At 39.3% G+C, this 27,109-nt stretch overlaps 1 protein-coding gene across 2 annotated transcripts in view; it reads right to left on the bottom strand.

Moving 5' to 3' along the window:
* Positions 1 to 27,109, bottom strand: part of LOC133486824 (receptor tyrosine-protein kinase erbB-4-like) — a 240,031-nt gene that overhangs the window by 51,953 nt on the left and 160,969 nt on the right. For both annotated transcript variants that reach the window (XM_061792531.1, XM_061792530.1), the window contains exons 4-14: positions 26,880 to 27,011; positions 24,400 to 24,465; positions 19,441 to 19,559; positions 19,099 to 19,240; positions 16,808 to 16,921; positions 16,509 to 16,635; positions 16,225 to 16,298; positions 11,705 to 11,795; positions 10,853 to 11,052; positions 6,348 to 6,480; positions 1,775 to 1,868 (exon numbers count right to left, since the gene is read on the bottom strand). In XM_061792531.1, the coding sequence (XP_061648515.1) occupies positions 1,775 to 1,868; positions 6,348 to 6,480; positions 10,853 to 11,052; positions 11,705 to 11,795; positions 16,225 to 16,298; positions 16,509 to 16,635; positions 16,808 to 16,921; positions 19,099 to 19,240; positions 19,441 to 19,559; positions 24,400 to 24,465; positions 26,880 to 27,011 (1,292 nt within the window). The remainder of the gene's footprint in view (positions 1 to 1,774; positions 1,869 to 6,347; positions 6,481 to 10,852; positions 11,053 to 11,704; positions 11,796 to 16,224; positions 16,299 to 16,508; positions 16,636 to 16,807; positions 16,922 to 19,098; positions 19,241 to 19,440; positions 19,560 to 24,399; positions 24,466 to 26,879; positions 27,012 to 27,109) is intronic.

Consider the following 27,109-nt stretch of genomic DNA (forward strand, 5'->3'; position numbering starts at 1 on the left):
CTCCATATGGGGCCACATTGAGTCAAGTCACATGTATCTAATCATATTAGAAAAAGTACATAGAATTAAAACGTGAATAACACAATGTGGATTTTGCTTGATTGGTAATAAACCACTGCAGTTGACTGGTGACTAGTCCAGGGTGTGCCGTGCCTCTCGCCCAGTCAACCGGGATCGGCTCCAAACTCACCCACAGCCCTAATGATGAACCCTAAATGGATAGCTGGATGGATCTTATTAAACCAATGAAAACTAGGAAAAAGGACTAGGTGAGTAATCAATCTTATTGATTAGTTCAGGTTTGTCAGGACAATTTAGGAGGAGATGAAAAAAACAAAGTCAGTATTGGCAATTTAGTGATTTGTTTGCTATATTTAGCAACATTTCTGCCCCCTCCAGCGACTACAGTATTTCTAAAAAAAAAAAGTGAATAATGACTTTAATTCTTGCTAAGAAACAAACAATAAAAACATAATAATGTTTACATTGTTTTGCATATGACAAGGAGCCCGGTGGAGGTCAGTCAGGTTATTGCAATGAACATTGCCAAAGAAATGGTTCACATTTATACTATACATTCCAAAAGCAGTGATTTAGCCAGATTTTGGAATTTTTTTAACCCAAGTTATGTGCTTCCCACATGCAAATATTTTGCGTGGAGGGGGTGCAGTGTTACTGTTACTCTAACATATGGACTATCCAATGGACTGCAGTTTGACAGTTAATTTTATTTACAGTATGTTGAATTGGTATCTTTATCAATTACTATTTACTTTTTTTTTTTTTTTTTGACTGAAAGGATTTTTTTTACAAGAAACACTTTTCTATCGTTAAAGACAACAAAATATTGATTGACATTACTTCTGAGGCAAGTTAATGTTTTAAAACGGTTTCAGGGTTTGTTTGGCATAAGACCAACCCCCACCCCAAAAAAAAAAATAACCTCCTTGTCATTTGCGTTTTGTATAAGCGAATGGGGGTGAAACAACTAAAATCTCAAATTAGATTTTTCAAAAATAAAATCTGAGAATTTATTTTAAGGCCTTATCCCTAGCCTTACTCATAATGTACTTTTTTCTGCCTTTTTAAATTTTTGATTTATTTCCGTGAGAACATGCCATTGAGAAAGAATTTGTCCTAACTGGTTCAGTTTTTGCATATTTGATGGTACATAATAGTGAGTCCTTGGAAACAGGGAGGAAAAAACAACATGTTATGGTGTTTGTTAAGAGAGCATTAAAATAAACACTGTGACATTTGCAACCTTCATGATTACAAAAAGGACGAACAATGTTCTGCAAACTGTAGTTTGACAACCCTGTGCCCTGACCGCTCTCCAGTTACACTTGTCACTAGAACAGCAATATAAAGCTTTCAAGGTCTTCACTGCAGTGTGTGTGGTGTGCAGGAGAGCCAGATAGAAACTACTTTTTTTCCCCCAATCTCTCAAATGCAGGCAGATCCTACCAAATACATAACAGACTTAAAGCAAAAGTGGTTTAAAGAATAAGACAAGGACAAAAAAGGAGGGAAAAAAAGAAAAGCACAATCTAAAAAGTGAGATTTGTATTGAGGCATCAACTGCTAAATTAAAGGAACTTTTGTAAACAGTTTTATTGGTAACTGTGTATACATATTTTTTTCTCTCTAGATAATATTCCCTTTTGCCAAGAACACATTTTATTCTCTGCCAATATTCACAGGATTTATTAGATAAACATCAACTTTCAGGTTTGCCTCTTGATTTCTGACTCTAGTATTATACAGATCTTACCGGACCGTGACAGGTCAAAGAGTTGCCATCAGCTCGTTCACATTGGGAATCGCACTCAACACACACAGAACCGTTGGCGAACTCTCGAATCTCCCTGAGAGAAAAGTTGGACAGGAAAGTCATGGGCTAAAATATGTGGTATACCATTGTATAAGACAAAAACCTTTTCATGCCATAATTATTACATTTTCAAATGTATTTGTTCAATTATGTTAATCTGCAAACTGAGGCGTTAAAACTAGCAACTACAAGGTTAAAATAATAACAATAATAATAATAATAATATACAGTGGAATCTGCAGTTCAATCCTTTTTTTCTTATTTTTTGATTACACAACAGAAAAGCATTAAAAAAAAATGATCGAGAACTGTGAATCGAATTTATCGTGACAGTAACATCCCAACTGAATAGATTGTGGTCACTTTTGAAGATTTCACTATATTTGATATCATAAATTTGCATTGTTATTATGACAACATGGTAGTTTGCTCATGAGCAACACACACTGCAGGTAGTGTGTGTGTAAAACAGCTTTTACTAAAACCATTAGTGAGAGGGTTAACGGGATTGAAAGTCACAGTATCTGCAAGGGGTGCAATTTCAAAATTCAAGTCAGAGACCCCCTTTTAATAATAGAGGAGATAGGTCATTAAATGTGACCACAGTGCAACTGACCTAGGGGTTTGCCTTTGTATCCACAGAAAATGGAGAATGAGTCTTGGGTACCTCTCTTTTGGTCAGGGAAAGGGAAACTGTGTTCCAGCTCTACAACAGATAAAATGTCCCTGTGGGTTCTAAATCAAATTAGTATTTATAATGTTTCATCTGCTTCATAAAGTCTTGTAGGAGCCAGGGGAGATTGGCCTTTGTGAGTGAGCTGGGTGAAATAATAAAGGATGGAAAAGAGCTGGAGCACATCACTGGGTTGCTCTGGACTTCAAGAGTGCTGCATAAATTACTTGTCTTTTTTCCTTTATATTCAATCGTATATGGTAAACAAACAGACTAAACAAACACAGCAGCGAATGTGAATTACATTTCGAATCTGCTTTAATATAGTCAATAACAGTTCAGGTCTTTTGAATAAAATGGACATGGTGTTGAAATAAAATCAGAATTTGAGGAAAATATGGTGAGCAATAATGAATACCAAATAAATCAAATCCATACCAACATCAAATAAAGGGTGTCATCCGCTTACGGCGAGTACTGTAATACCAAGGTATTGTTAGCTTTTTTTTTTTTTTTTTTAACTTTTTTCATGTAAACATATATTTATGGCCTCAAATACAATTTTCATAAAAAATATTTACTGTAATCATGACTTTACTACTACATAAGCTAGCAATAGAGATTGCGTGTACAAAATCGGTTTGCGTTGGAGTCATAGGAACGAACTCCGGTATAAACCGAGGACCCCCTGTGATATTCCCATACTGACTTATGTTTGCATGTCTCTAAAAGATGAGTTTCAGTCTCAGTATGCCAACCATTCTACCTGTTAAGCCCGCTGCACACGGACTGACATGGCTGACACCGACTTAACTGTTAACGGGTTCTGTCACTAACTTTAGTGGCTGACCGTCAGCCGCTTGTTTTGCTCTTTTTGAAAAAATGTAATCACTGGTGAATGGCGTCACAACATCGCAGATGTAACACCCAATGAAAATGTATGAGCCCCCACCCAAAAAAAAAAAAAAAAAAAAGATTTTCTGGTTCTAAGCGTAAGTGAGACACAGCTGGCCGGTGGCCGCTCCAGCCACCATTTATAGACAGTATATATATACACACACACTTGTATTCACACACACACAGTTCCGTGACCCCGTTCTCAAACTGGAAGATTTGCAAGCATACGTAACGGGGTTCCCAATGAAAACAATGGTAATGCAATATAGAAATAGGTTAAAACACAAATTTTTGATGATGAAATAATAGTGGTGTCGGTAGCAAATCACTGTGCAATGTCTTTGCCTTTTCGGGTGCATTACTGCTATCCCTAAATGGCTGCCACTTCCCACAAGCTTTTGCATTGCATAGTTGGAGGTGGCGGCCATTTTAGACAAAAAATAAAGATACCTGAAGCACGGAGCCAAAGATGTACAGTATGCAGCGTGAGAAAAACCACAAAGTTCACAGCTTTCCATGTCAATACTGTTTGTAACCGAAAGTTAATTTTTTCTTTTAAAAAGTTGGTCATGAACCGAATTGTTTGTAAAATGGTTGTTCTTAAACCGAGATTCTACTGACCGCGTTCGATCAGTTGGTGTGAGGCGAAGAGTTCCCGGCAATGTTTTTGCAATGGTGCACTTTAGTTGCATTAGGCCATGTCGCTTGGTGTATCGTGGGCCTTAAGGCTTCTTAATACTCGTGCGGACAGCGACCGCACCGACGTCACTGCGGCTATCCCTCGCGTAGTTTGCCTTTATACTCGAGCACAACCCACGCGCGCAGTTTTGAAAGTGTGCTGTTGTTCTCCTACAAGTCGGGGGTGTCGCTACGCCTGGTATTGGCTAGAACACCACAGGGTGGAGTTTCCACTGCATTTTTTTGGGCCTTTTCCGGTAGCCGTTTTTACTTTCCTTTCAGTAACAAGAAAGAAAGCAACAACAATGGCGACCGCGACAGAACAAATGGCCAGATGATACGTTTAATTATGCTGCAAAATCGATCGAGAAGGCGGTGACATAGATGATATGTAGAACCAAGGGGAACGCTGAGTACGTCATCACAGCATGTGACGAAAACGGACCAATCACGAGAGATGATCTCCGCGGCGTTCGACGCGCAGCAACTATTTTTGTCGGGTGCGCGGCAAGCTATGCAGGGGTGCTGCGTGGGGCAATTCGTCGGTCACGTGATGCAATGCAGGCGTTGTCGGCCGCGGGAGTATAAAGAGGCCTTTAGTCTCTGATAAAGAACAATGTAAGGATATAGATGAATGCAATACGCTACAGTGTTGTACATGAACAGACAACCGTATTGGGACACCAAGCCATGATGCCTGCAGAAAGCGAGAATAGAAGAAAATATCGAGTTGGGCATCCCCAAAACTGTTGGGAGTAGACAATTGTCTAAAATATCTTGCTAAAATGACAAATTAAGATTCAGGGTACGTTATCTTGCACAAACAGGTGTGTCCCAAGACTGTATAGCCATAATATACTAATCATATAAGCAAGCACGTGGGGAGGTTGAAGGGTGAGGGATTGCTTGTGTTGCTGATGACCTTTTGGACAGGTAGGCACGGCGTGGCCCCGTGCGCAAGCAGTGACTGTGACACGCAGTGACACGCCTAGCCCCCCCGCCCTCACTACACCCTCGGTCCTCCTGCTGCTCATCCTCTTCCTCCTCATGAGTACAACCGCCAGCAAGTTATGACTTTAACTTGATCCTTCTAACAGTGAGTTATTAAGTTGAATTATTCTGGAATTTATTAGTAGAACTCACCAGGGGGACCAGCTTTGTTGGGTGTGAGGTGGAGAACATCAAGCTAAATGTTCAAAGTCAAGAGACCCCCTAATGACACTCTTCAGGGCTGCGCTTCAAAGTGACTTACCTTTACACTTTAAATTGTTCTTCCGAACCACCAGAGTTATTAACTATTAATTACTATCCTGAGTAGCCTAACAACATTGCTGGAATTAAAAGCTATGACAAAGAGTAGTGGTGTGGTGAATTTAAATGAAACTTTACTCATGACTGACAGGTTATGACACAAATCGGTTTCATGCAAAAATATTTAAAGTGCAAACAGTTTTGGTAATTGCCTACAGTCATTTTCATTATCTTTGTATAGGCATAGTTTTTAATGTAGCTCTTATATTACAATTACCGTTTGTATTGTTACCTTTCAGCATGGGGTCAAAAACTGCAAATCATTTGAGATTTTAAAGTAAATCAGTGGATTCTATGTCAAAGCAATAATTTTACTACATTTTTGTTAGCCAACACATTACGGCCGGGGTAGCTGAGCTCAAATTTCACAGTGTCAATAATTAAGGAAAATAATCTAACTGCATTTTTCCTCCTGCTTATCAAAGTTTATTCAGTTTTTTCAAAAACAATATTTACATGATTTGGTATGAATTACATTTTTAGGTTTTAGGTTCCAACATGCGAATTTGCCTCACACTGTTATTATGCCTCAGTGTTTTTGCAAAAACACTGCGACATGTAATTTTATCAGTTATTTATTGTCTGTTTTTGTTTCATATTGAGGAAAAAGCAAGTGCTGCGGGAATTCTTTATTGAGTTGTTTACTTTTGAGGCATACATCAGCAGCTGCGAGGAGCCTTCCTTAGCCTGGATGTACACCATGACATCATTTTGCTTAAGCAGTTAACCACATTTGTATTTCTATATTATATTCATATTCTCAGATTTGGGCTCATAACATGTAGCATAAGAAGCTGATGCCTACGGATGATCATGTGACCTTGTAATTCCATACATTACAATTACAAATTTAATTTCATCATCACGCGATAGTATGGCAAAATCAATTAATTGTTCAGCCCTAATGTCAAAAACCTTGTACAGCATGTACGTGCATTGTCATGCCTCACTTACCCTTCATACAGGTTGCAGTTTTCCACACAAATTTGTCCCCTACTGTAGTCCCTGCACGAGAGACATTGGTCTGGGCCAGGTCCCCAACATCCAGAATCAGAACATAACGGGTCACAGACCATATGCTCCTTGGCTGCTCAAGACAGAAAAACAATACATAACTTTGAACACACTGTAATAAATACAAATGTGCATTTCTAGCACAATTGCAGAGTGGATAGACATTGATGAAACCACCGGTATAGAAAGTGGATGGATTCTGAAAAGAGAGATACCCTGTCAGGATTATCACATGATGTTGATATGTGAAAGTGTACACTATATTTCATACCGCAGATTTTACTGAAAATGTCAGCAGTAATTGCACTGCTTGCACTGGAAAAAAAGCCTCAGAGATCAAATAATTTTTGCTTCCTACGAATATGATTTGTTAAATGATACACAAATTATTATTGTTCTATATTAATTTAAAGACACTTGTCCCTCGGTTTAATATTATTGCATCTAATCCCAGACAAAACATCGTGACGTCAAATTATGTCCATTTTTATGTATGCGTGAGTGTGGGAGTCGGAGTGGAAAAGTAATGCTGTACTGTGTTGTTCATAAGAATAGTGCTATGCTGCTTCTTTACTAAAACTGCTGCGTAAACAATAACAGAGGGCTAGAGGGACTGGGAATTTTTCTTCAGATGCTGCACAGTCCGTTTGTTTGAATAGAAAAGAAGAAGAGAACCTTCCATCTTTTGTTCCTGACAGCTTTAAAGGTCAGAGGACAAAGATTAAAAATACTTTCTTGATAATTCTAGAACCCCTTTACAAACCACAGCTGCCATTTTGAAGTGATTATATAGCAGATATACAGCAGTTTCATCGATAAATATGATGCAGAATCCGCCTTCTGCTTTTTGCATCCAGCGCCTTCCGGTCTTCGTCTCTTTCCGGCCCTGTGACGTAACACGAGCCAAACAGCTTGTTCATTCGGCGCTGTGTGCTATTGTTCCATGCTGTTGTTCCCGTCCTTGTATATTTGTTGTTGTATGATTTAACAATGTTACAATGGTTTATTGTGTGGCATTTGGTTGTAAAAATGGTTCAGGCAGTGGCAAGAGTTTTTTTGGATACAGAGGTAGAGGCTGGAACCATCTGCGGTGCCAACTATTTTTCCTACGGCCATCGGGACCTCAACCACCAGCAAGAGAACTAAATCTCGCAGCCGCGGCAAAGCGGCGCAAACGAGGTGAGGATTTCCTTTTATATACCGACGACTCTATTAGGGTTACTACGCACTGAGGAGTCGGAAAAAAAGACCCACGTAGTACTTTTCAGTACTGTCGTCTGTACTTTTGCCTATAAGACAAGCCAACAGACGAACGGCAAAGACTTTTAGAGCGAGGGGCACACAATATATAGGAATACTGCATACTATGTAAAAGCTGGTTCCGTGTTACAGAAACATATAGGAATATATCATACGTATAGTCGTGCTCAAAAATATTGGCACCCATGGGGTGCCATTATTTCAAGCCGTGACTGTATAAAAAGACATGCTTTTGACATACAGTCACTTCGAGCCAGTGGACACTCTCTTTTTCTGTTGTCCAGCTGCTACTTCGCTGCTCATTGTCGTCACTGTTCCGACCTCCTGATCGACTCAAACAACCATGGGCTTTATTTAACTCTTTAATCTTATCAAGGTGTTGTTGCATTTCAGTGGTAAGAGGATGTTTGATTTTTTTTGTTTGACCTCCATTTTACATTCTTAAATCTCTGTCAACAAGTTTATACTACATTGAGCCTAATTATGTCAGTATCTATTTTCAAGTGTGGTTTAATTTTTGTCCCCTCCACAACTTGAGGTTTCCATTGTATTTCCTATCCTTCCATTCATCCATCTTCTATCATGCTCATCCTCACCAAAGTCCTGGGTGTGCTGGAGCCCGAGTTGACTTTGAGCGAGAGGTGGGATATACCATGGACAGGTCGCCAGCCAATCACAGGGCACATATAGACAATCATTCACACATTCACTCACATTCACAGCTACAATAAGGAAAATTTAGTCATATATTAACCCAACCTAACATGCATGTTTTGGCATACGGGAGGACACCGGAGTGCCTGGAGAAAACCTTCATAAACTCCACACAGAAAGGCGCAAGCCCAGATTTGAACCCAGGAGCTCAGAAATGTGAGGCGGATGTGCTCCCCACTCCTCTACCCTGCTGCCTTTGTCCATCCATCCATCCATTTTCTGAGCCGCTTCTCCTCACTAGGGTCGCGGGCGTGCTGGAGCCTATCCCAGCTATCATTGGGCAGGTGGCGGGGTACACCCTGAACTGGTTGCCAGCCAATCGCAGGGCACATGCAAACAAACAACCCTTCACACTCACATTCACACCTACGGGCAATTTAGAGTTGTCAATTAACCTACCATGCATGTTTTTGGGATGTGGGAAGAAACCGGAGTGCCCGGAGAAAACCCATGCAGGCACGGGGAGAACATGCAAACTCCACACAGGCGAGACCCGGGATTGAACCCCGGTCCTCAGAACTGTGAGGCAGACGCTCTAACCAGTCGTCCACCGTGCCGCCTGCTGCCTTTGGAATTCCCAAAAATCTAAAATTGCTTAATGTTGTAATAGTCTTTTTTTCTGTTATTCTTTTTATTTCCCTTTCTTTCGTCACCTCTGGAGTGTTCTGCTGCCAGCCAAGTTACACAGAAAGTACCCTGTCAGCTTGAGACCCATCAGCTTCTGTTTACCAGCCGTGTCAAAAAAAAGTTGTGAAATGTTTTGATCCCCTAAGTGCATGTTAAAAGATACATCTAACCTCTCCTTGGAGAATTTCATTGTAAGCAGGCCCAACAAAGGGAGTTTGTGTATCTTAGAAGACCGAGATGCAGCTTTCATCCTCATTTATTTCATTTTTACACATTTATCTTCATCCCTTTGTATGCAAGGTAGGATTCTGAAAGAAAGTCCTGCAGTCCAGTTAGTTATAGTTAGCCAATTTATTTTTCAGCTTCACTAGAAATGGCAAAAAAGTGAATCTGTCAGTCCCTCATCCATCTATTGCTCCATCCATCCATCCATCTATCTTCTATACCAGTGTCACGCTATTGACTGGAGTCTAAAACAAATGATTTGGAAAACAGCAAATAAGAGATGAAGGTCAGATGCAGCGTTTCTGTGGTCCCCCACTGTGTTGCTTCAGAGATAACAAAATAAGACAAAACAGAGACAAAATGTGTAAAAAAATATATATATATTTTTTTAATCTTTACCACAATGTGAAAAATAAAGAGCGAGAAGTAGTATTCCCTCATGCAATTTTTTTTACTGAGACGGTTGGTGCCGCATTTTCTTTCACTAACGAATCTCATCTCAGGTGCGCTCAATAGAGATTTTATAGGAGCTTTTCATGCTTTTGCAAGCATTCAACAATGCATTTTTAGTGTGCATGTGCTACTTTAATCCGTTTGGCAGATGTGTATTCTTAGAAGCAGATGCCAATATCATTTCATGGCAACCAATGTAAAATGCCTTATTTTCGGGAAGGCTGTGTTCCAGATTGAAATACTGTTTAGCAACTTACTTAAAGGTCAGATGACAAAGACATTATGGGGTCTGTTAAAATTTATATTTGCATTGTTTATGTTATGTAATACATGCACGTAACATCGAGCAAGTTTTCAGCCATGGTTTAGCTAAAAATTAAGTTTTTATGACGCATATTGAGCCCTCCCCGAACATACCCGAAGCTCAAGACACCGGGGTGTGGTTACGCTATCCACCACAAGGGCTACCAGAAGTCACGTTGCAATTGACAAACACAGCGTGCTACACTTTATACGCAATGGCGAGCAACGTGTTGGAATATGAGGAGGATGAGGATTTCGACGTACAGGAGCACCCAACTGAACTTGGCATCGTCAAACCGTACATGTTTGAGCCGATCAGGAGGTCGGAACAGTGACGACAATGAGCAGCCAAGTAGCAGCTGGACAACAGTTGTTTGTTTTTGCAATTTAATTATTGTAATGAGTGTGGTTAATACGATGTCAACTTTAAACTTCAACAATTTACTGTATCCCACAACAACTAAGACTTTTGTCTATTATTGGTTTTATGACACAAAGTCCTGCGATTGGCTGGCAACCAGTTCAGGGCGTACCCCGCCTCCTGCCCGATGACAGCTGGGATAGGCTCCAGCACACCCGCGACCCTAGTGAGGAGAAGCGGCTCAGAAAATGGATGGATGGATAACACAAAGTCAGGTCATGAACTCAAACTGTTAACTTTAAAAATGAAAATGAATCCTTTGGCAGCAATTGAGAAAAGTTGATTCACTAAGACAGTTGGAGAAGGAAATTCAAACAGAATATTCTATTGAATACGTTTTGCCGACATGGTAAACAAATTGTGTCACAGACCAGTTGATAGCAAAGTAGCATGTTTGACATTGATTCACCTTTGTTTTCCCATGGATTCGTTATGAACTTACAGCACGCCTGTGGGTTTCTGTTGTTGCGGGTCAAAACTTTCTGGTTGGCAGCACGGAACAGTCGGGTCCAGTTGACTGTGTTGTAGTAACACAGCTGGCTGTTCTCTGCGATGTGCACATTCCCCGCACTGATCTCGCGGAGTGATTGAAGTTGAAGTGATAAAATGCCATGCTGCTTTAACACCAGCAGGGAGATTCCACTGAGAGGGAAGAGTTGGAGGATGGAAGAAATGACACAAAGAAGAAGCGATTGAAGAGGAATCACAAAGAAAGGGAATGGAATGAAAACAACTTTGATGTTTGTCTTTACTCAAGATCACACTGGTTTTTTTAATTTGGATTTTGTCTAAATAAGAATTTTCACATTCTGGCAAATGCATTAACAACACTGCCCCAATCAAATGAGTTCCATCAAAAATAATGCAAAAAAACCCAACAAAAACACAATTTTGACTGACAATGTATTGATTTAACACACCATCTAGCAATTCTGGAAAACTGCACTTTACCATAGAACATTTATGTTTGAACACCCCCCGCCCCCTCTTGAAGTCACATGCATGTACACAGACACTACAATACACACTGCATGTTCTATATGTTTTATGCTTGCAATTAGTGTTTGTGTTCAAAAACATTTACCCTGTTTATGTGTAATGTTTATGCAATGTTGTTTATTTTTTTATGTTCATGTGTGTTTTAAAATGTTTTAAAGGGGGGACAAAAAAATTGCAAATTGCAGATTTTCAGATATGGTGATTGGGTGTGGAATGTAACCCCTGCAGTACACCTAATTTGCAAAATATTTCACAGTGCTATGTTGGTATCAAATTAGAACCGAAGCATGTGTACCTGTATAGAGATCTTCCCCCGATTGTTACCAAGTTGCTGAAAACACTCAAGTCTGTTATGTTGTCAGGCCAAGACTGGATGTTCAGAAAGCCTAAATTGGGACACAAACACAAACAGACACACAGGTTATAATGAGTCACAGCCACTGACAGAACAGAAGATAATGTGTGTGTGTGTGTGTGTGTGTGTGTGTGTGTTGGCATCCCTCTAGGAGTAGCAGCATTCCAGGATATGGTAAGCACACTGCTCTAGGCAAGACTTGGGTGCCAGCTGTGTGTGTCTCATCAAGTCTCATATATCAACATTTTTGCATTTCCTTTAAGCAATCTGCATCTCATTCGTTGAACCATTTAAAAAGACGAAGAGCTGACAGGGTGGATATGACTCGTTTAGGATTTTCAATAATGGATTCAAAAAATATGAAATATTCAGTAGAGACCAGTCGGAGGTACAATCCTCTAGCCAATATCAAAAGACAAACAAAATAAGTGGATTGGTAGAGTAAGAAAGTAATATCAGGTGGAATAATGGATGGGAGGTGTAATGAATCTAAATGCAATGAAGAAAACGTGTTTATTGGAGATTAAAACAGAAATATGGTTATGTTGCCTTAATGAGAAACACTTGGATTATAGAGGACACATGGTGGAGACAGCAAGAAAATCATTGTGGGTGTGATGGGCAGTGTGGTCCTTTTGCTAATCAATGAACAACCAGACCACATTATACTAAACCTCATTTTTTCTCCTGCAGGATGCACATGATGTTTACTCGGGCAGGGAGGGAGGTTGTTGAGAGGTAAAAAGAGATGTGGTAAATAGGGAGACTTTTTGTAGACAAGAGAGCAATAACCTTCAAAAGCCTCTTTATCAGTTTGTGGACATTGTTTTGTTCATACCAATAACTGCTGAGTTGCAGCATCAGAGGGGCATCTGAGGCACATTAAGTGTGTTTGATGAAGAAATGTAAAAAGACAAAAGTCAGGTAAATGTGAGAATGCACACAATGGGGTTGAGGCTAAGTGAATGCAAGCTGAATATTATACAAATTCTTAAATGTCCTATTACAGCTTCCTTTCATGTGAAACCAAACCAAACAGATGGTTGAAATCAAATACATTTTATATTATTACAATTCTATGTGCATGAGCGACGGCTACCATTATCTTGGTTTTTGAGAAAAGACATATTAGAACATAAATGTCTTGTGATAAGATTACGTAACATCATCAGAAGTTATTATGGTAGTGGTTTGACTGAGTTAAATATTAAAACTTTAAGGAGATATGTCAAAATGTATGTGAAATGCTTCGGTAAAAATACTCAAGGTTCAAAAATGACTGCAGGCTTTACATTCTCTATTTTCAGTGATCGTGAAACCAGCCGGCTTTGGCGGGATGGTCTTGTCTCATGCCAATCTTCCACTGTTCACGCCCCATCGATGTGGGTGTACCAATGCTGATAATGGCTTTGTGTTACCGTGACAACCAGAAGCTTTTCCTGAATTTTACTGCTCGAGTACTTACCGGTTATCAGAAGCTAACACTGATAAGCCCGTTAAGCTAGTTTGCACTTCATAGATCAAGAAGTGACATATGGAGATTGAAGTTCATTCAGAAATATATTTACATTTTCAATAGACCTTCATTGCCATTTAGGAAATATTAAATCACAATTATGGACTCCTATCTCTGAACACGATAACCCAAACCAAGGGTGCCATCGAGGCAAACACTGCCCGTCGAGGGGTTTATTCCGGACCGTGTAACAGGATTACTGTGATGAGAGTAATTCCACTTGTTCCGATGGGTCTTGGGTTATTTGATGACTTAATGGCACGGCACTCAGACGGTGGCTATAAATAATGCGGGTGTGTGACAAATGCCGCCAGTTCATGAGTGCCACGACCGAGGTGAGTTCGGAGAGTATTACTCAATGCACTCAATACTAGATAGCTAATTAGCCTCAATGCTACTGTCAACTGTTGTCCTTCATAGTGCCCATTTAAGAGCCAAATATGTACTGACCAGTACATATCCTGTTCCTATTCACGAAGCAAGCAATGTGAAAAGCAAATCAAGTCTCCTGCTCGTCATTAAAAAAAGAAAAAAAAAGAAAAACACAATGCAGAATCAAGGGGGTTTAAACTATTAGCAGCTCCAGTGTATTTAATGGCAATTACAACGGTAGGATGACTTTGAAAGTGGTAGAATCATATTTTCATTAAATGCCATAAAATGTATTCATGTATTTTTTTTATGCATGTTTAAGGTATAAAGTTTATACATTTACAGGGCAGGCGATCGCTTTCACATACATTTAAAATGCTTTTCACTTAAGTTTCTATGGTTCAGTAGACAATTATTATGCCAGAGGAGAAAAAAAACTGTTGAATATATTCCTAAATCTAACTTGAAAGTGCAATATTATATTTGTTCAGTTCCAAATACCTCTGACTTAAGGTTTTGAACCTTTATGTACAAACAGTGTCATCAGTCATAATGCACACATGTAGATGATAAACTGAAGCCAATTGTATATTTGCCTAAAAAAAAATGAAGCTGTTCTTATTGTTTTGGAAAAGGATACAGCATTAAATATTTGATAATACATTAGATTTTCCTAATGCTTTGCATTATAACAATGAGAAAACCACCAAATTTTATTTATATTAATTATACGATGATTTTACTGGAACGGCCCACTTGACATCAAATTACGCTGCTAGTGGCCCCTGAACTACAATGAGTTTGACACCCCTGACCTAGACACTGATAAGTTGAAAAAGGCCTCCTGTTAAGCGGTCATTACTTAGTACGGCATTACATTTAGACACTTTATGTGTGTTCAACACTGCAATGGGCCTTCGCATTCGGTCATTGCCATTTTGGTAGTCGTAGGAATGATGGAGAGATATTATAAGGATATGGTGCTGTCTTACCGCCTCATTTTTTCCCCAGTAAATGTGAACAGATCATGTACCTCAACACATTCTGCAGAGAGCACATCCATGTATAAAGCAAATTACAGTGTGTAGCCACTTAGGAAGAGAGGGTCATTGTTCACAAGCAATGGTTAAGAGGGTTCAAGTTGCAGTAATTACAGTGCAAGCCAGAATACCCAAGGATAAGACACATCATTTTGATTTGACTGCCCACTCAACAATAAATATTTTGAAGAGACAATCAAAAGGACAAAAAAAAAAAAAAAGGAAAGTAATGGGAAAAGCTGAGACAAGTGTGTCATGTGTAGGATGTGCTCATTTAAAACAAGGAGGAAAAGCACTTGTGACCTCAGGGTCACAGGAGCAGGTTGGCTGCCTCCGTCAAATGTCTTGTAGTCGTGACAGCTCAGGGAGATGACAAGATGAGCAGACACAGACTCCCTTACTAAATCCTGTTTGGTTTCGCCACCCAATAATAAAAAGAAAACATTTATTTTTTTCCATTTTGAATTAGAATTCATGATAATAAACATTGTTAGCCTAATCAATAGATTACTCATGGCATCTCAACAGGCCTGATTTAATGTCAGCCGCAGACATTTATCCATCGAGAAAAATGACTTCACTACGTGTCACTTTCTAAATGGATACGTTTATCACAGATAATATTGCATTTTTCATCTACTATCAGAAAGGACAGCTAAGAGGAAGAAGAGAGGGAGGAGTTGCTGAAGGATTAATGATGAACACCACGTTCTCTTTATGGTGCATGAAGGGAAAACTGGGGATGTGAAACTCAAGGCTGGGGATCCCCCCAAGGGAAAAGCAGCAGAGACAGGAAATTAAAAGACTCATGTGATATTCAACTTTTGTTGCTATGTCTGTCCTCAGTGTGGACCGTCTCCATTGGGAGGATAGGAACTAGACTCAACTAAACACTCATAGCAAAACAGACTTTATATGCGTCACGAAAAGGATGTGCACATTTTTATTTTTGTAGGCCAAATATTGCCTCTGCTTAGGAAGTAATGTTGTCGTCATTGTTTGCAAGTAAGCAGGATGAGCCCATTGTTTGCAAGTAAGTTAAAATCTGATTATCATTATGTCACTGCAGGATAGTGCATTTTGCTTTCTCTTAATGTCAAAACTCAGGCATAGGTATCTATAAATATGTACTACTCTGTTTACATTCCACTGAAAGCTAGTGTAGTAATCCATGTGTAAAAAGAATACAATAGAACATCCTGCCATTGCCATTCTTCCAAAGCAAAGAATGAACAACTCAGACAGATTTGTTGTTTTAGCTGTCATATAGTACAGTGTTTGAGTAGTACTATTTATAAAAGTACAGATTTTTGCCAATTTTTCAGTTTTTTTTTTTTTTTATAAAACAGTCCATTTCAAAATTCATGGACAACAATAATACTTGCATTTTTAGCATTAAAATATAATTTCAGTTAAAGAGCTTCTACATACTTGTATATCAACCATTAAAACAACATCCAATTATTATAATGACCAATGCTATGTTAATTAACGGCAGTGTGTAGATGCTACAATATATGAACAAAACTTACCTGTAATTTCCCTAACAGTACGGAACACATGAAGTTTTTCTGGATCCAAACCTTCAATGTTATGATAGACATCCCTGTGAATGATAATGTGACAATATAACACAACAACATGAACTAATTTTATGATTATTTATGGAATCACTATCGACTGAAATTAATGGAAGGGTAATGTGAGCAAATGTAAGCAATACTGTGTGCAATTGATACATTGGAATTTTTTATATGATCAATCATGGGTATGTGTTAATATATTAACTTGGAAAGAAGCTATAAATATGTCTCACCCTTTAATTCCAGTGATGAGAAAAACCAAATTGCCATTTATTTTGGTGCAATTTACAAACTTGTCGATGTTGCTGGAGTCTACTGTTTGAGCAGTCTGTAGACTGGCAGTTCCAATGCCATCACATGCTGCAACACGCAATGTAAGAGAGCAAAAACCAGCAATTTAGCTTAGCAGAGAAATGTCATGCCAAGGAAGGGTTATTATAACACATTTTCTTTCTTCAACAAAATGTCACACAAACCATTTTAAAAAGTGTCCTGCTTCCTATATTACAATATTTTTTTTCAAAAACTTCACCTTTTGGGCAGATGTCAGTACAAGGAATGCACATCTTGATGCGGTTCTCCTCCACCTCCATCTTGTTACTAGGACACGCTCTCACACAGGAGCTCTGGTCCACCACAAAGTTATCTGAAAAACATTTCATTGTAAATGTCAACTACAGATTGTGGCTGTTTATTATCCACAGCATGGTACTTTGGTACTTCGTGAAGGCTTCAAAAAGGGCAAAGTGTCACTTTCTTCTTTCTGACTCCCAATGATAGGAAGTACCAGAGTTCAGAATACATGTACATGAATTGTACAGTAATTGTACTGTTATATTTTAGAAAGGAACACAGCCATAAATATTCCTTAACTGTAACTTACATACAGATATAAACTGTCTGTACTTTTACTTTGACCAAAGACTAAAGAGGCTCTCAGAGGAGGTACAGCAGGGGTGGGTAAACTACGGCCCGCGGGCCACATCCGGCCCATTGATCATTTCAATCCGGCCTGCCAAAGATTGGTACAGAATTGCCCAAATCATATAAAAAATCATAACTATATTCATTTGACCTTGTACTGTAATGCCGAGTGGTTCCACCAGGTTGTGCTGTAATGCCCAGTGGTTCCACCAGGTTGCCCTGTAAAGTCCAGTGGTTCCAATGTGCAGTAGGTACATTGATACATTGATTTGACTTTGACTGTTCTGTTTTTACTCTGCTACTGCTCTGAACCCTTCTTCAACCACGAGTGGGCCAAAGAAAAGAAAAGTCAACAGAGAGTGCTGAGTGTTTAATGTAGAATGAACTACTAAATACCTTTTCACTGAAGTCTGGTCAAAGGCTAATTTGTTAAGAAACCATTGCGGTTTTAGAGGAATATAACATCAGCCGTCACTTTTCTACCAAGAATGCTGATTATGCTAACAGCCAATCAACGCAGGAACTGATGGCCACGGCTCAGCGGTTAAAATCAAGCTTGCAGGCTCAGCAAAACACCTTTATTTGACAAACTACCATCTAAGATTCAGTCACACAAGACCCTGAAACAGCGCCACGGGAGCTGCAGATGGAACTGATTGATCTCCAGTGTGATACTGTCTTAAAAAAGAAGTTCAACTCTCAAACTGGATGAGTTTTATGCTTCATTAACCGCAGACAAATTTCCAAGAATCCAGATGGTGGCACAGAGGATGCTGGTGGAGTTTGGCTCTACATATGTGTGTGAACAAACTTTCAGTGTGATGAACACCGACAAAACATCCTACAGATCCCACCTGAGTGATGAACACCTCAGATGTGTTCTGAGAATTGCCACAACAAAACTAACACCAGACTTTGATGCACTGGCAAAAAAAGGTGATCAACAAAACAACACTGTTCCCATTAAAAGTAAATCTAAGTCTTAACACTACGATGCCTTTATATATATATATATATATATATATATATATATATATATATATATATGTAAGCATCTGGTCCTGGCTTGGCCAGCCTGTCAAATTGGCACTATCGAAGTGCCAAGATTATATTTGTTGGTTGAAAACTTTAATCAACCACATAACTGTCAAAAGAGGACCTAAGGCACTTGAGGGGATTTAAAAGCGATGCTGAATTAGCAGCATTTTGTCAAATAGGCACAGTATGTTTATCACCTCTTTTTGGTTTGTAATTGAATTAGAGTTCCCAACAAATAAAACTTCAAATCGATAACATTTAGTGTTATGGTAACACTCCATTACGTATAAGTCATGTTACCAACGTGGCAGCCGCGGCTAGTTTACAGTGCTAATGCTAACTCAGTATTGCTAGCGCAGCTATTTTGGTGACGCTGGATATGAGTTCTCTGTGGCTATTTATCACGACTAGACACTTTCAACAATCTCACGTCATTATGACTGGGCATGTTTAAGAATCGCACTTGTGCATGTCAGTGAAGGGCATGGCTTTGGTCAGAGACTCAAGGAGGGGGATTAGGGAAGTGAGGCTACAGTCAAATCTTGGAAGACGTAGCAATGCAAAGTAAATTGTAATTTGGATCTCGATCTGAAAATCTGTACTCATTTTACAGCATTACATTTATGTTCCCAATCTGTAAATGTAAAGAATAAAAAGAACATCTGTCCAAACATTAACACGTATGCAAGTACATGAATATCAAAACTACTATTTGCAGTCCTAAAGAACACCAGCCTTTTTTGTTGAGGTAAAAACCAAAACAACCTCCCGACTGAGCAAAACATTGTCTTGAACAATAAAATTCCACATAGCATACGGAGAGTATGTATGTTCCTGCATGTGTCCCGTGTTCAGACTTACGTGGACACTTCTTTACACAGAAGGCTCCGTAAGTGTATTTTGCCTTAGGGTTGTGTTGCACCTGGAATGTGGTGGGGTTGTACGCAAAAGGCTGGGGACACTGCGTCACACACGCGCCACTGTCGTTGAAGTTTGTACATGCCTGTACATGTTGACAAAAAAAAATACATTGCACACTTAATAACAAAATACTGAACATTAGAGCCAATTGTATGTTGCGTCTGTAACCAATGGAATGACTACAGTCTACAGTAAATATTGTTGTGGACCTGTAAATAGAAACCAGTTTCTATGAGCTGCATGCATGTGTATGCGTGTGTGTGTGTGCAAGTCTGCACTTACAAAGCAGTCAGTGTCCTTTGGACCAAAGCAGCCACCTGCACACTCACGGTGGCAGCAGTCACTCACATAGGGACCAAAACAGCGGCCATCACACTGCTCAGCACACACCGTCTTAGTTACTGTAGATGTAAAAATAACATAATGAACAAGATAATTGCAAGAAAATCTTTAAACAGCACACTAAGGACAGAAAATTAGGATGGCTCCACATGTGTGGTACTGAGCCACTTTTGAACAATGATTGCAAGCGCTAAGTGGATTTTGCATTTTTTTAAAGAAAGAAGTGCCTTCTTTTAGATCAAAGATTTGGAGCTAGAGTATCTCACCAAAGTGAGTACATCCCTCACATTTTTGTAAATATGTCATTATTTCTTTTTAACCGCACTTTGCAGTTTGTATAACAGTGGGCATTTACTGATCCCTGAAAATAACTCAGCACAGGGCCAATGTTAAAACTGCTGGCAACAAAAGGGAATATACACCTAGGCGCAACAAAAGGGATTACACACTGACGGGAAAATGTCCAAATTGGGCCCAAATTGTTAATATTTTGTGTGGCCATGATTATTTTCCAGTGCTGACTTAACCCTCTTGGGCATGGAGTTCACCAGAGTTCTACAGTTTGCTACACAAACGCTCTTCGACTCCTCCATGATGACATCACGGAACTTGTGGATGTTCTAGACTTTGTGCTCCTCCGCCTTCCATCTGAGGATGCCAAACAGATGCTCAATAGGGTTAAGGTCAGGAGACATGCTTGGCCGGTCTGTCACCTTTCCCCTTAGCTTCATTAGCAAGCCACTGGTCATGGTGTGTTTGGCGTCATCATCATGTTGGAATACTGTTCTGCTGCCCAGTTTCCAAAGGGTGGGGGTGGGTTATTGTGGGGGAGGGGGTGGCGGTTCTTGTTCTGCATTTGTATGCTTGTATATTGGTATTCATTGTTCCCTTAATGAACTGAAGTTCCCAAGTCCCAGGAGCACTCATGCAGCCCCAGACCATGCTTGATTGTATCAAGACACACTAGTCTTTTTACTCCTCACCTGGTTTCCTCCAGACACGCATGACACTATCAGAACCAAATAACTTCATCATGGTCTCAACAGACCAGAGTCCACAATCCATGTCGTTTGTCTGCTTGTCTTCAGCAAGCAACAATATTTACAGAAGAAATGATAAAAACACCTATCTCCATTTTCCAGTTATAACACAAAAACACCTTTCACTGGGAACAGTGAGAACATCTTTAACCCATATAGTGGCAACATTTTAACAGATTGGAGATAAAATTGTCACCAGTCAACATTGCTCATGAATTTAAAATGTGATCGTTTGCAAAAGCAGAACGTATAGCTTGTGGGTATTTTTATTTCTGGATGTTTGGCAATATACACTGCTTTCACACATTTTCTCACAAAGTGATGAAATATCATCACTGTAATGGATACAAGCCAACCCGACACACATACAAATATGCACTTCACCATACGACTAAAGCACTATATCAGTAGCATTTTATTTCATGTGTGTGGGTTAAAACAAAATGGTTAACTTTATTGTTTATGGGTCCTTTTCTAACAAGTGAACTGGCCAAAATAGACACAGCACTGGCTTTAACTTTCCTTTTAAAATGAGGAGAGTAAAAACACTTTTTCATACATAAAAATATAGAGAATACAAACAAAAAAACAATGCATCTCCAAAACCATGCCTGGAAGCTTCAATTTCAACACACTGTGGCTAAAAGTATCAGTCACAGCTTCGATTTTCAAAAGGCAGAAGGTATTTCAGCATAAACTGAAAACATAAACAAGAGAATTCTGCAAATAAGTGTACACTTTTGCCAAATGACAACAGAAGTTGACTTGATGATGATTTGACTATTTAGCATAATGTGACTGTAACATACAGAATGTGCTTTCATCCCCCCCCCCCCCCTAAAAGGCCCTAGGAATTCTCTGAAAGCGATTTATAAAAAGTGATTTTTCCTTCCCGACCTGCTCGGAAAAGGGTCTGTGGCTGAAAATTTTAAAAAAAGATAAACTGATTCATTCCTGCTGCTTACAAATTCTAACGTGTGTGTGGTCAACAGCGAGTGCAGCCGACCTACGGACTCTGTGACTGTGAAATGAAATGGAACGATAGCAAATGAGGAAGCAACCTCAAGCTTGTGCTTTTGCCAGACACAAAACGGAAAAGCAACTGGTTGTGTTGAGTGTTTGGATAATGTGTTGCCCAAGTCATTCAACAAAATAAAAATGACAAGGAGAAGACCATATAAGCCAGGGGTGTCAAACTCATTTTTGCCGCGGGCCACATCGTAGTTACGGTTTCTCTCAGATGGCCATTATGATTGTGAAATATAAATGTTAAATTACCTCCTTATATTGTTACACAGACAACAAATCGATGAATGACTAGTTTTGAAATAAAAAGTCAAGGGTAATTCTTTGTTCAACTATTATTCAAGTTACTGTACTGTAAAAAGGGTGTTGGTAACAAAAACATGATTGCAGTATCACTACTTTATTATTTATTACATGTGACAATTTACATTTTTTTAGTAAATTTTTCTAACACTCTTTTTTCTTTATATTTTGCGCAGGTCAGTTTTGGTTCTATGACAGACATCTTTATGTGTTGTATGCTGTGTTTCTCATCACGAGTACACCACACACTGTAAGAGCAGCGAGCCATGTGTTTTTTTTTTTCTGCCCATCTGTGGGTTCCCTGGCATTAAAAAAGAAAGTACATATAGTATATATATATATATATATATATATATATATATATATATATATATATATATATATATATATATACACGCACACACACACACACACACATATATATATATATATACACACACACATATACATGCACACACATATACACACACACATACATATTTATAGATTCTTAAAAATGAGACAAAACTCATTTTCACTTTCTACAATATCTCTACTTACCATTTTGTGTAGTTAGCCAAAAGAGAATGAAAAGGTTGTGAGGGAAAGTAAGGCAATCAGGGATGAATCATCACATGCACATCTGGTTGAAGACACGAGTGTGAGATAGAAGGGTGATAATGGGAAACAAGACGGACGGCCCCCAGTGCTTATCAGTGGTCCATCTGGAACATGTTGCTAACAGTGTTCTCAAAGTTCATTCCTCATTATCTTAATGGGATCATGTGCACAGAACAACTACATCAAGATACACCCACGTTTGAAGCCAGAGATTAGGTGGTCTGAGCACAGTGGAGGAGAGATGGATTACAGGTGAGAAAATGGATGACAAGAAAGGTACAATCAAACAGGTGTAGGAGGAACATAAAACGGAAAAAAAATATGGAGAGGGGTAAATTGCCTTGCATGTGTTTTGTGTGCTTCCGTGTCATCTTATTAAGATTGTATCTGATCTGTGGAGAAAATTCCATGAGCAAAAATGGGAACGTGAACGGAAGAGACACTAGCAGATCGTTTGAGAGGAAAGTAATGAAATATGGGGGCTAAATATCACAATGCTATTCTCCGCTGATGACAGCAAATCATTCTCACACGCTCCAAGATATTCTTAGCATGTGTATGTGAGGGATGATTCAGCAGAAGAGTCATGACTGAAAGTTTTAGGACACACCCCATAATCAGTTAGAGGTTTTCCGAATCTTAAGTTTTCTTCTTACGATGCCATCTTGGAAGATTATTTTCTGAATAGTATGGAGAGGGTCCTTTTTCTGTTCCTGCGTGGCAGTGCCCCAATGATGACATGATATAATTGTGCATGAATCAGCATTAATTTACCTAGACCCCTGTCCTTATCACCCGAGTCCTTGATTTCAACTGGTAATCACACATAACAGATAATAACATGCAGTTTTATACCCATTAAGCTGCGTTTGCACAGGAAGTGATTAATAGGATGGGATGTTAATAGAATGCAGTGATAAGAATAAATGACAGTAGGCAGGCTTGTAGTTTACACTCCATGATAATCTCAACTTTTCGGGGTGCGAGTGCACTGACTGCTAATGGTAGCTGAATAACCTCTTGATTAATGGATCAGTAAGCAACCAAAGCCCAGAATGTCTGTGAGCGAGCAAATGTGACCAAAAACTCCTCATAAAAGGGGCACTCATAGCTGTTCGCTAGAGAAAGCGTCCGGTAGCCGAGCCCGAGGAACCGCACGGATGAACAGGGCGGCGCCACCTCCAAAGCCGGTTTCCGTAAAGGAAACAAAGCTGGAGGTGGACGTCGGCAATGACAGATGAACGGGAGAAAGTGTAGCAGGATTATGCACCACATGGCAGAGTCGTAGGAGGCGTAGAATAACCTCAGCATGGCAGAGTCATCCACCTGAGCCATCAGGAAGGAACCTGATGAGAGCTAGCTGGGTTCTGAGGGAGCTAGCTAGCTAGCTGGTATGAAAAGGGGATAGCGGTCCCAGCCAGCAAAAGCTTACCGCACCAAGACAGGTGAAAGCGTGCAAGGGTTCCACTTTGCTCACTGTACGCCGATTAACATAATGTGACTGCCAACCGGTCGCCCAACTGCAACCGCATCACTGTGCAGCTCAAGCTCTTATAAAGGGGAGAAGGGGCCACTTATGCCCGATGCCCAAATGTGTCATTAGGTGTTGCTTTAGTCATGGCCAAAAAAATGTAAAATAAATACAAAAATCAGGAAAACTGAAATGGTGAAAAACAGTTCAACACTAAAGCGCTCCATTTCACCACCACATAATTCTCTGTCTTTACACGGTTTTAGTGCCATATATAAAATATACTTAATTAACTTACTTGCAAAATTGTCCTTATTCACTTAACTTTCAAAGAATCCCTTTTTTGTTTTGTTTTAAATGACAAAAGTTGTGACCCTTACAGTATAAAACATTCTCTGCTAGTATCAACTTGCTCAGAAGAGAGAATGAAAATGCTTATGTTCCACTTAAACTACTTACAGCTTTGACACTGATCCTCTTTGGGCCCCCAGCAACGACCATTACAGGAGCGATGGCACTTCTGACCTGCATAGAATGTCATGGAAACGATCACTGATGCTTTCAGGGACAACTTGGATACTATGATCAATATTTGTATATCAAATTACTACCTTTTGAATACAAAAAATATATATATTTTGCTACATATACTGAGCTACAGAGTGAATGCCTACAAGCAGAGTTGGTCCAAGTTGCACGAGTAACGAATATGGCTTGGCTATACATTGTAGGGAAAAATGTTTTTTATTTTATTATTTATTTATTTATTTTAATGTCAAACTGCTCATATCTGAGCATAACCATTCAGATGCATTTAATATTATGCAGGAATAATTATGATAAAACTTGAAATCTTTCAGTCACAACACAGCATCTTGTATATGCTGTTCAGGTCATAAAATAGTTATAGGCACTTTAGACACTGTTTTAAGTCACCTATCAAGGGACTAGAAATGTAAATTAGCTGTATACTAAATTCAGCATGTTTACACAATATTTATAATCTATGCTTTAAATCAACTATCAAGGGACTACGAATGTAAATTAGCTGTATGCTAACTTCAGCACATTTACACAATATTTGTACTGGTGTTCATTATTGTGCGTTGTCTCCTTTAAATAAATAAAATTGAATTGAATTAAATTAAATATCTTGATCGCTTTTGTCAAAATGTGACAACACTTTTCTCGGTTGGTTTCTTTAGAAGCGCAGCATTAAACCTCTGAAAATGTGGCTGAGATAAAAGCAGCAAAGAAACAAAGCACGTCATACCTTTAAAGCTTTAGTCGGTGCTGTTCTGGGTAGTTTTGGAGAGCTTAATTGACTGTCTGGTAATTGAGTGAGAGGGAAGTGAGCCTGCGTAATAAGTGCAGGAGTGCTGTCCTCTGTCCATCAGCCTCTCCAGATGAGAGCTATTAGCGCTGAGACTTACTCTATTCCCCAACATGAGCCTCCATTTTCCGCCCTCCTCTTCTTCATCATACAGCATGTGCCCCTCTCTACTACACACTTTATCTCTTTCATTCTTCATCTACCCTCCCTAATCCATCGCCCCCTGTGGTTCTCTTTCACTTAATGCCCAACATTGTTATGCTTTGTTCATTTCTCTAGCCTGTTGCTTTTTTTTTTTTTTTCCCCTCTCATCCTTCAGCCTGACTCCCTCTAGCACGTTGACAGATCTGGAGAAGAGGTCGACTGCAATAAAAGCTACGTACAAAAACAAATCTAAATAACAGGGCCATAAGTTGTTGTCTCAGACCGCCAAGTGTGGAGAACCTTTACTACACTCATATCTCTATTATCATCCCCCTTGGAGTGTGTTGGCCTGTGAAGTCAAATCGGACCAGTTTTCATTTCAAGTTCAAGATTTGCTCTCTCCCGTCTGATAAATTGTCAGTGACAATCAGTCTTACTACTAACATCATATTTTACAGTGATCTTAATATGGACCCTGAAGGTTGCATTGCCGAGTAGTCTTCCACACCAAGAAGGGCAGCAAGACGTCTGTATGGAAGGCAAGCTTGACAAAAATACACACACAAAAAAAGCACAATGTAAAGCTACAGCTTGTGTTGATTTCCGAGACAATGTGAGGGATTATGTTCTCAATCATCTACATCAAGATGAGTCAGGTTTTGGGGTTCAGACCACTGCAAGAATAAGGTTTATTAGGAAAAATATCAGGGTTTTTTAGCAGTAATTTTGCATGGAAGTCTAAAGTGAGTGAAAGAACTCCAAAGGCAAATGTAGAAAATTATGTCTGGTAAAACAACTGCACTTCTGAGGTCATTACGTGTTTGCAGGGGGGGAAAAAAACAAGACCATTAAAAAAGAACAGGGGAAAACAAATTTAAATGCCAACCAGCTTGAGCAACAAATGAATAAAAAAGAAGTGTATTTAATGATAACATCAGAACAAGCGGTCTGTTCAGGTGGCTTATTTAATCACCTCACTCAGACTAGATGTCATTTCACTGCAATTCATCCCGTCATATTTTAAAGTATCTATTAACATACTATTTAAGCCAGCAGTTAGGTATAAATGTGCATATTAAGGGGAACTGTCATTTTAAATTGTTGTTGGTCAAAGTGACAGAATGGGGTCAAAGTTGCTCTACCTCGGTCAAAAATTGTGTCTGTGGTGTTTGAACCGCTGTTGCTAGACAAAATGTTTGTTTTCTGGTGTCATACTTTTGGACAAAGGGACAAAGACAAAATAAGAAGAAAAACAAAAAAAATAAGGCATTTATCTCCCCGTAAAGTAACAAAAGCTTCCACTGTACTGGGAAAGCTTTCTGTAACATGTTGAAGTGTGTCTCTCTGTATTGTTTTCCATTCATATGGAAAAACATTTGTGTGGTCAGAGGTCACTGTCATCGATCAAGGGACCAACCTACTGTTGCTACCTTGCATACCTTGTACATACATTGTAACTTACATGTGACACTGCTGTTGGTGGGCACCACCACAGGATAGACGCCGGAGTTCTTGACAATGTCCTGCCAATGAATGGTGTCCGCGTGACATAAGAACTTGTTTTGGTCGACATAGACTCCACCACTCAGGAGCTCTGTAAAGAAAAAAAATGTCAGTCAGCACCCACAAATGTGTCTAACATATTAGAACTCTAATTCAAACAAAAGTTTGCTTGAGAAATGACTTCATTTC

Source organism: Phyllopteryx taeniolatus, chromosome 12, assembly GCF_024500385.1.
Source record: "Phyllopteryx taeniolatus isolate TA_2022b chromosome 12, UOR_Ptae_1.2, whole genome shotgun sequence".
In the NCBI taxonomy this organism is placed as follows: Eukaryota; Metazoa; Chordata; class Actinopteri; order Syngnathiformes; family Syngnathidae; genus Phyllopteryx; species Phyllopteryx taeniolatus.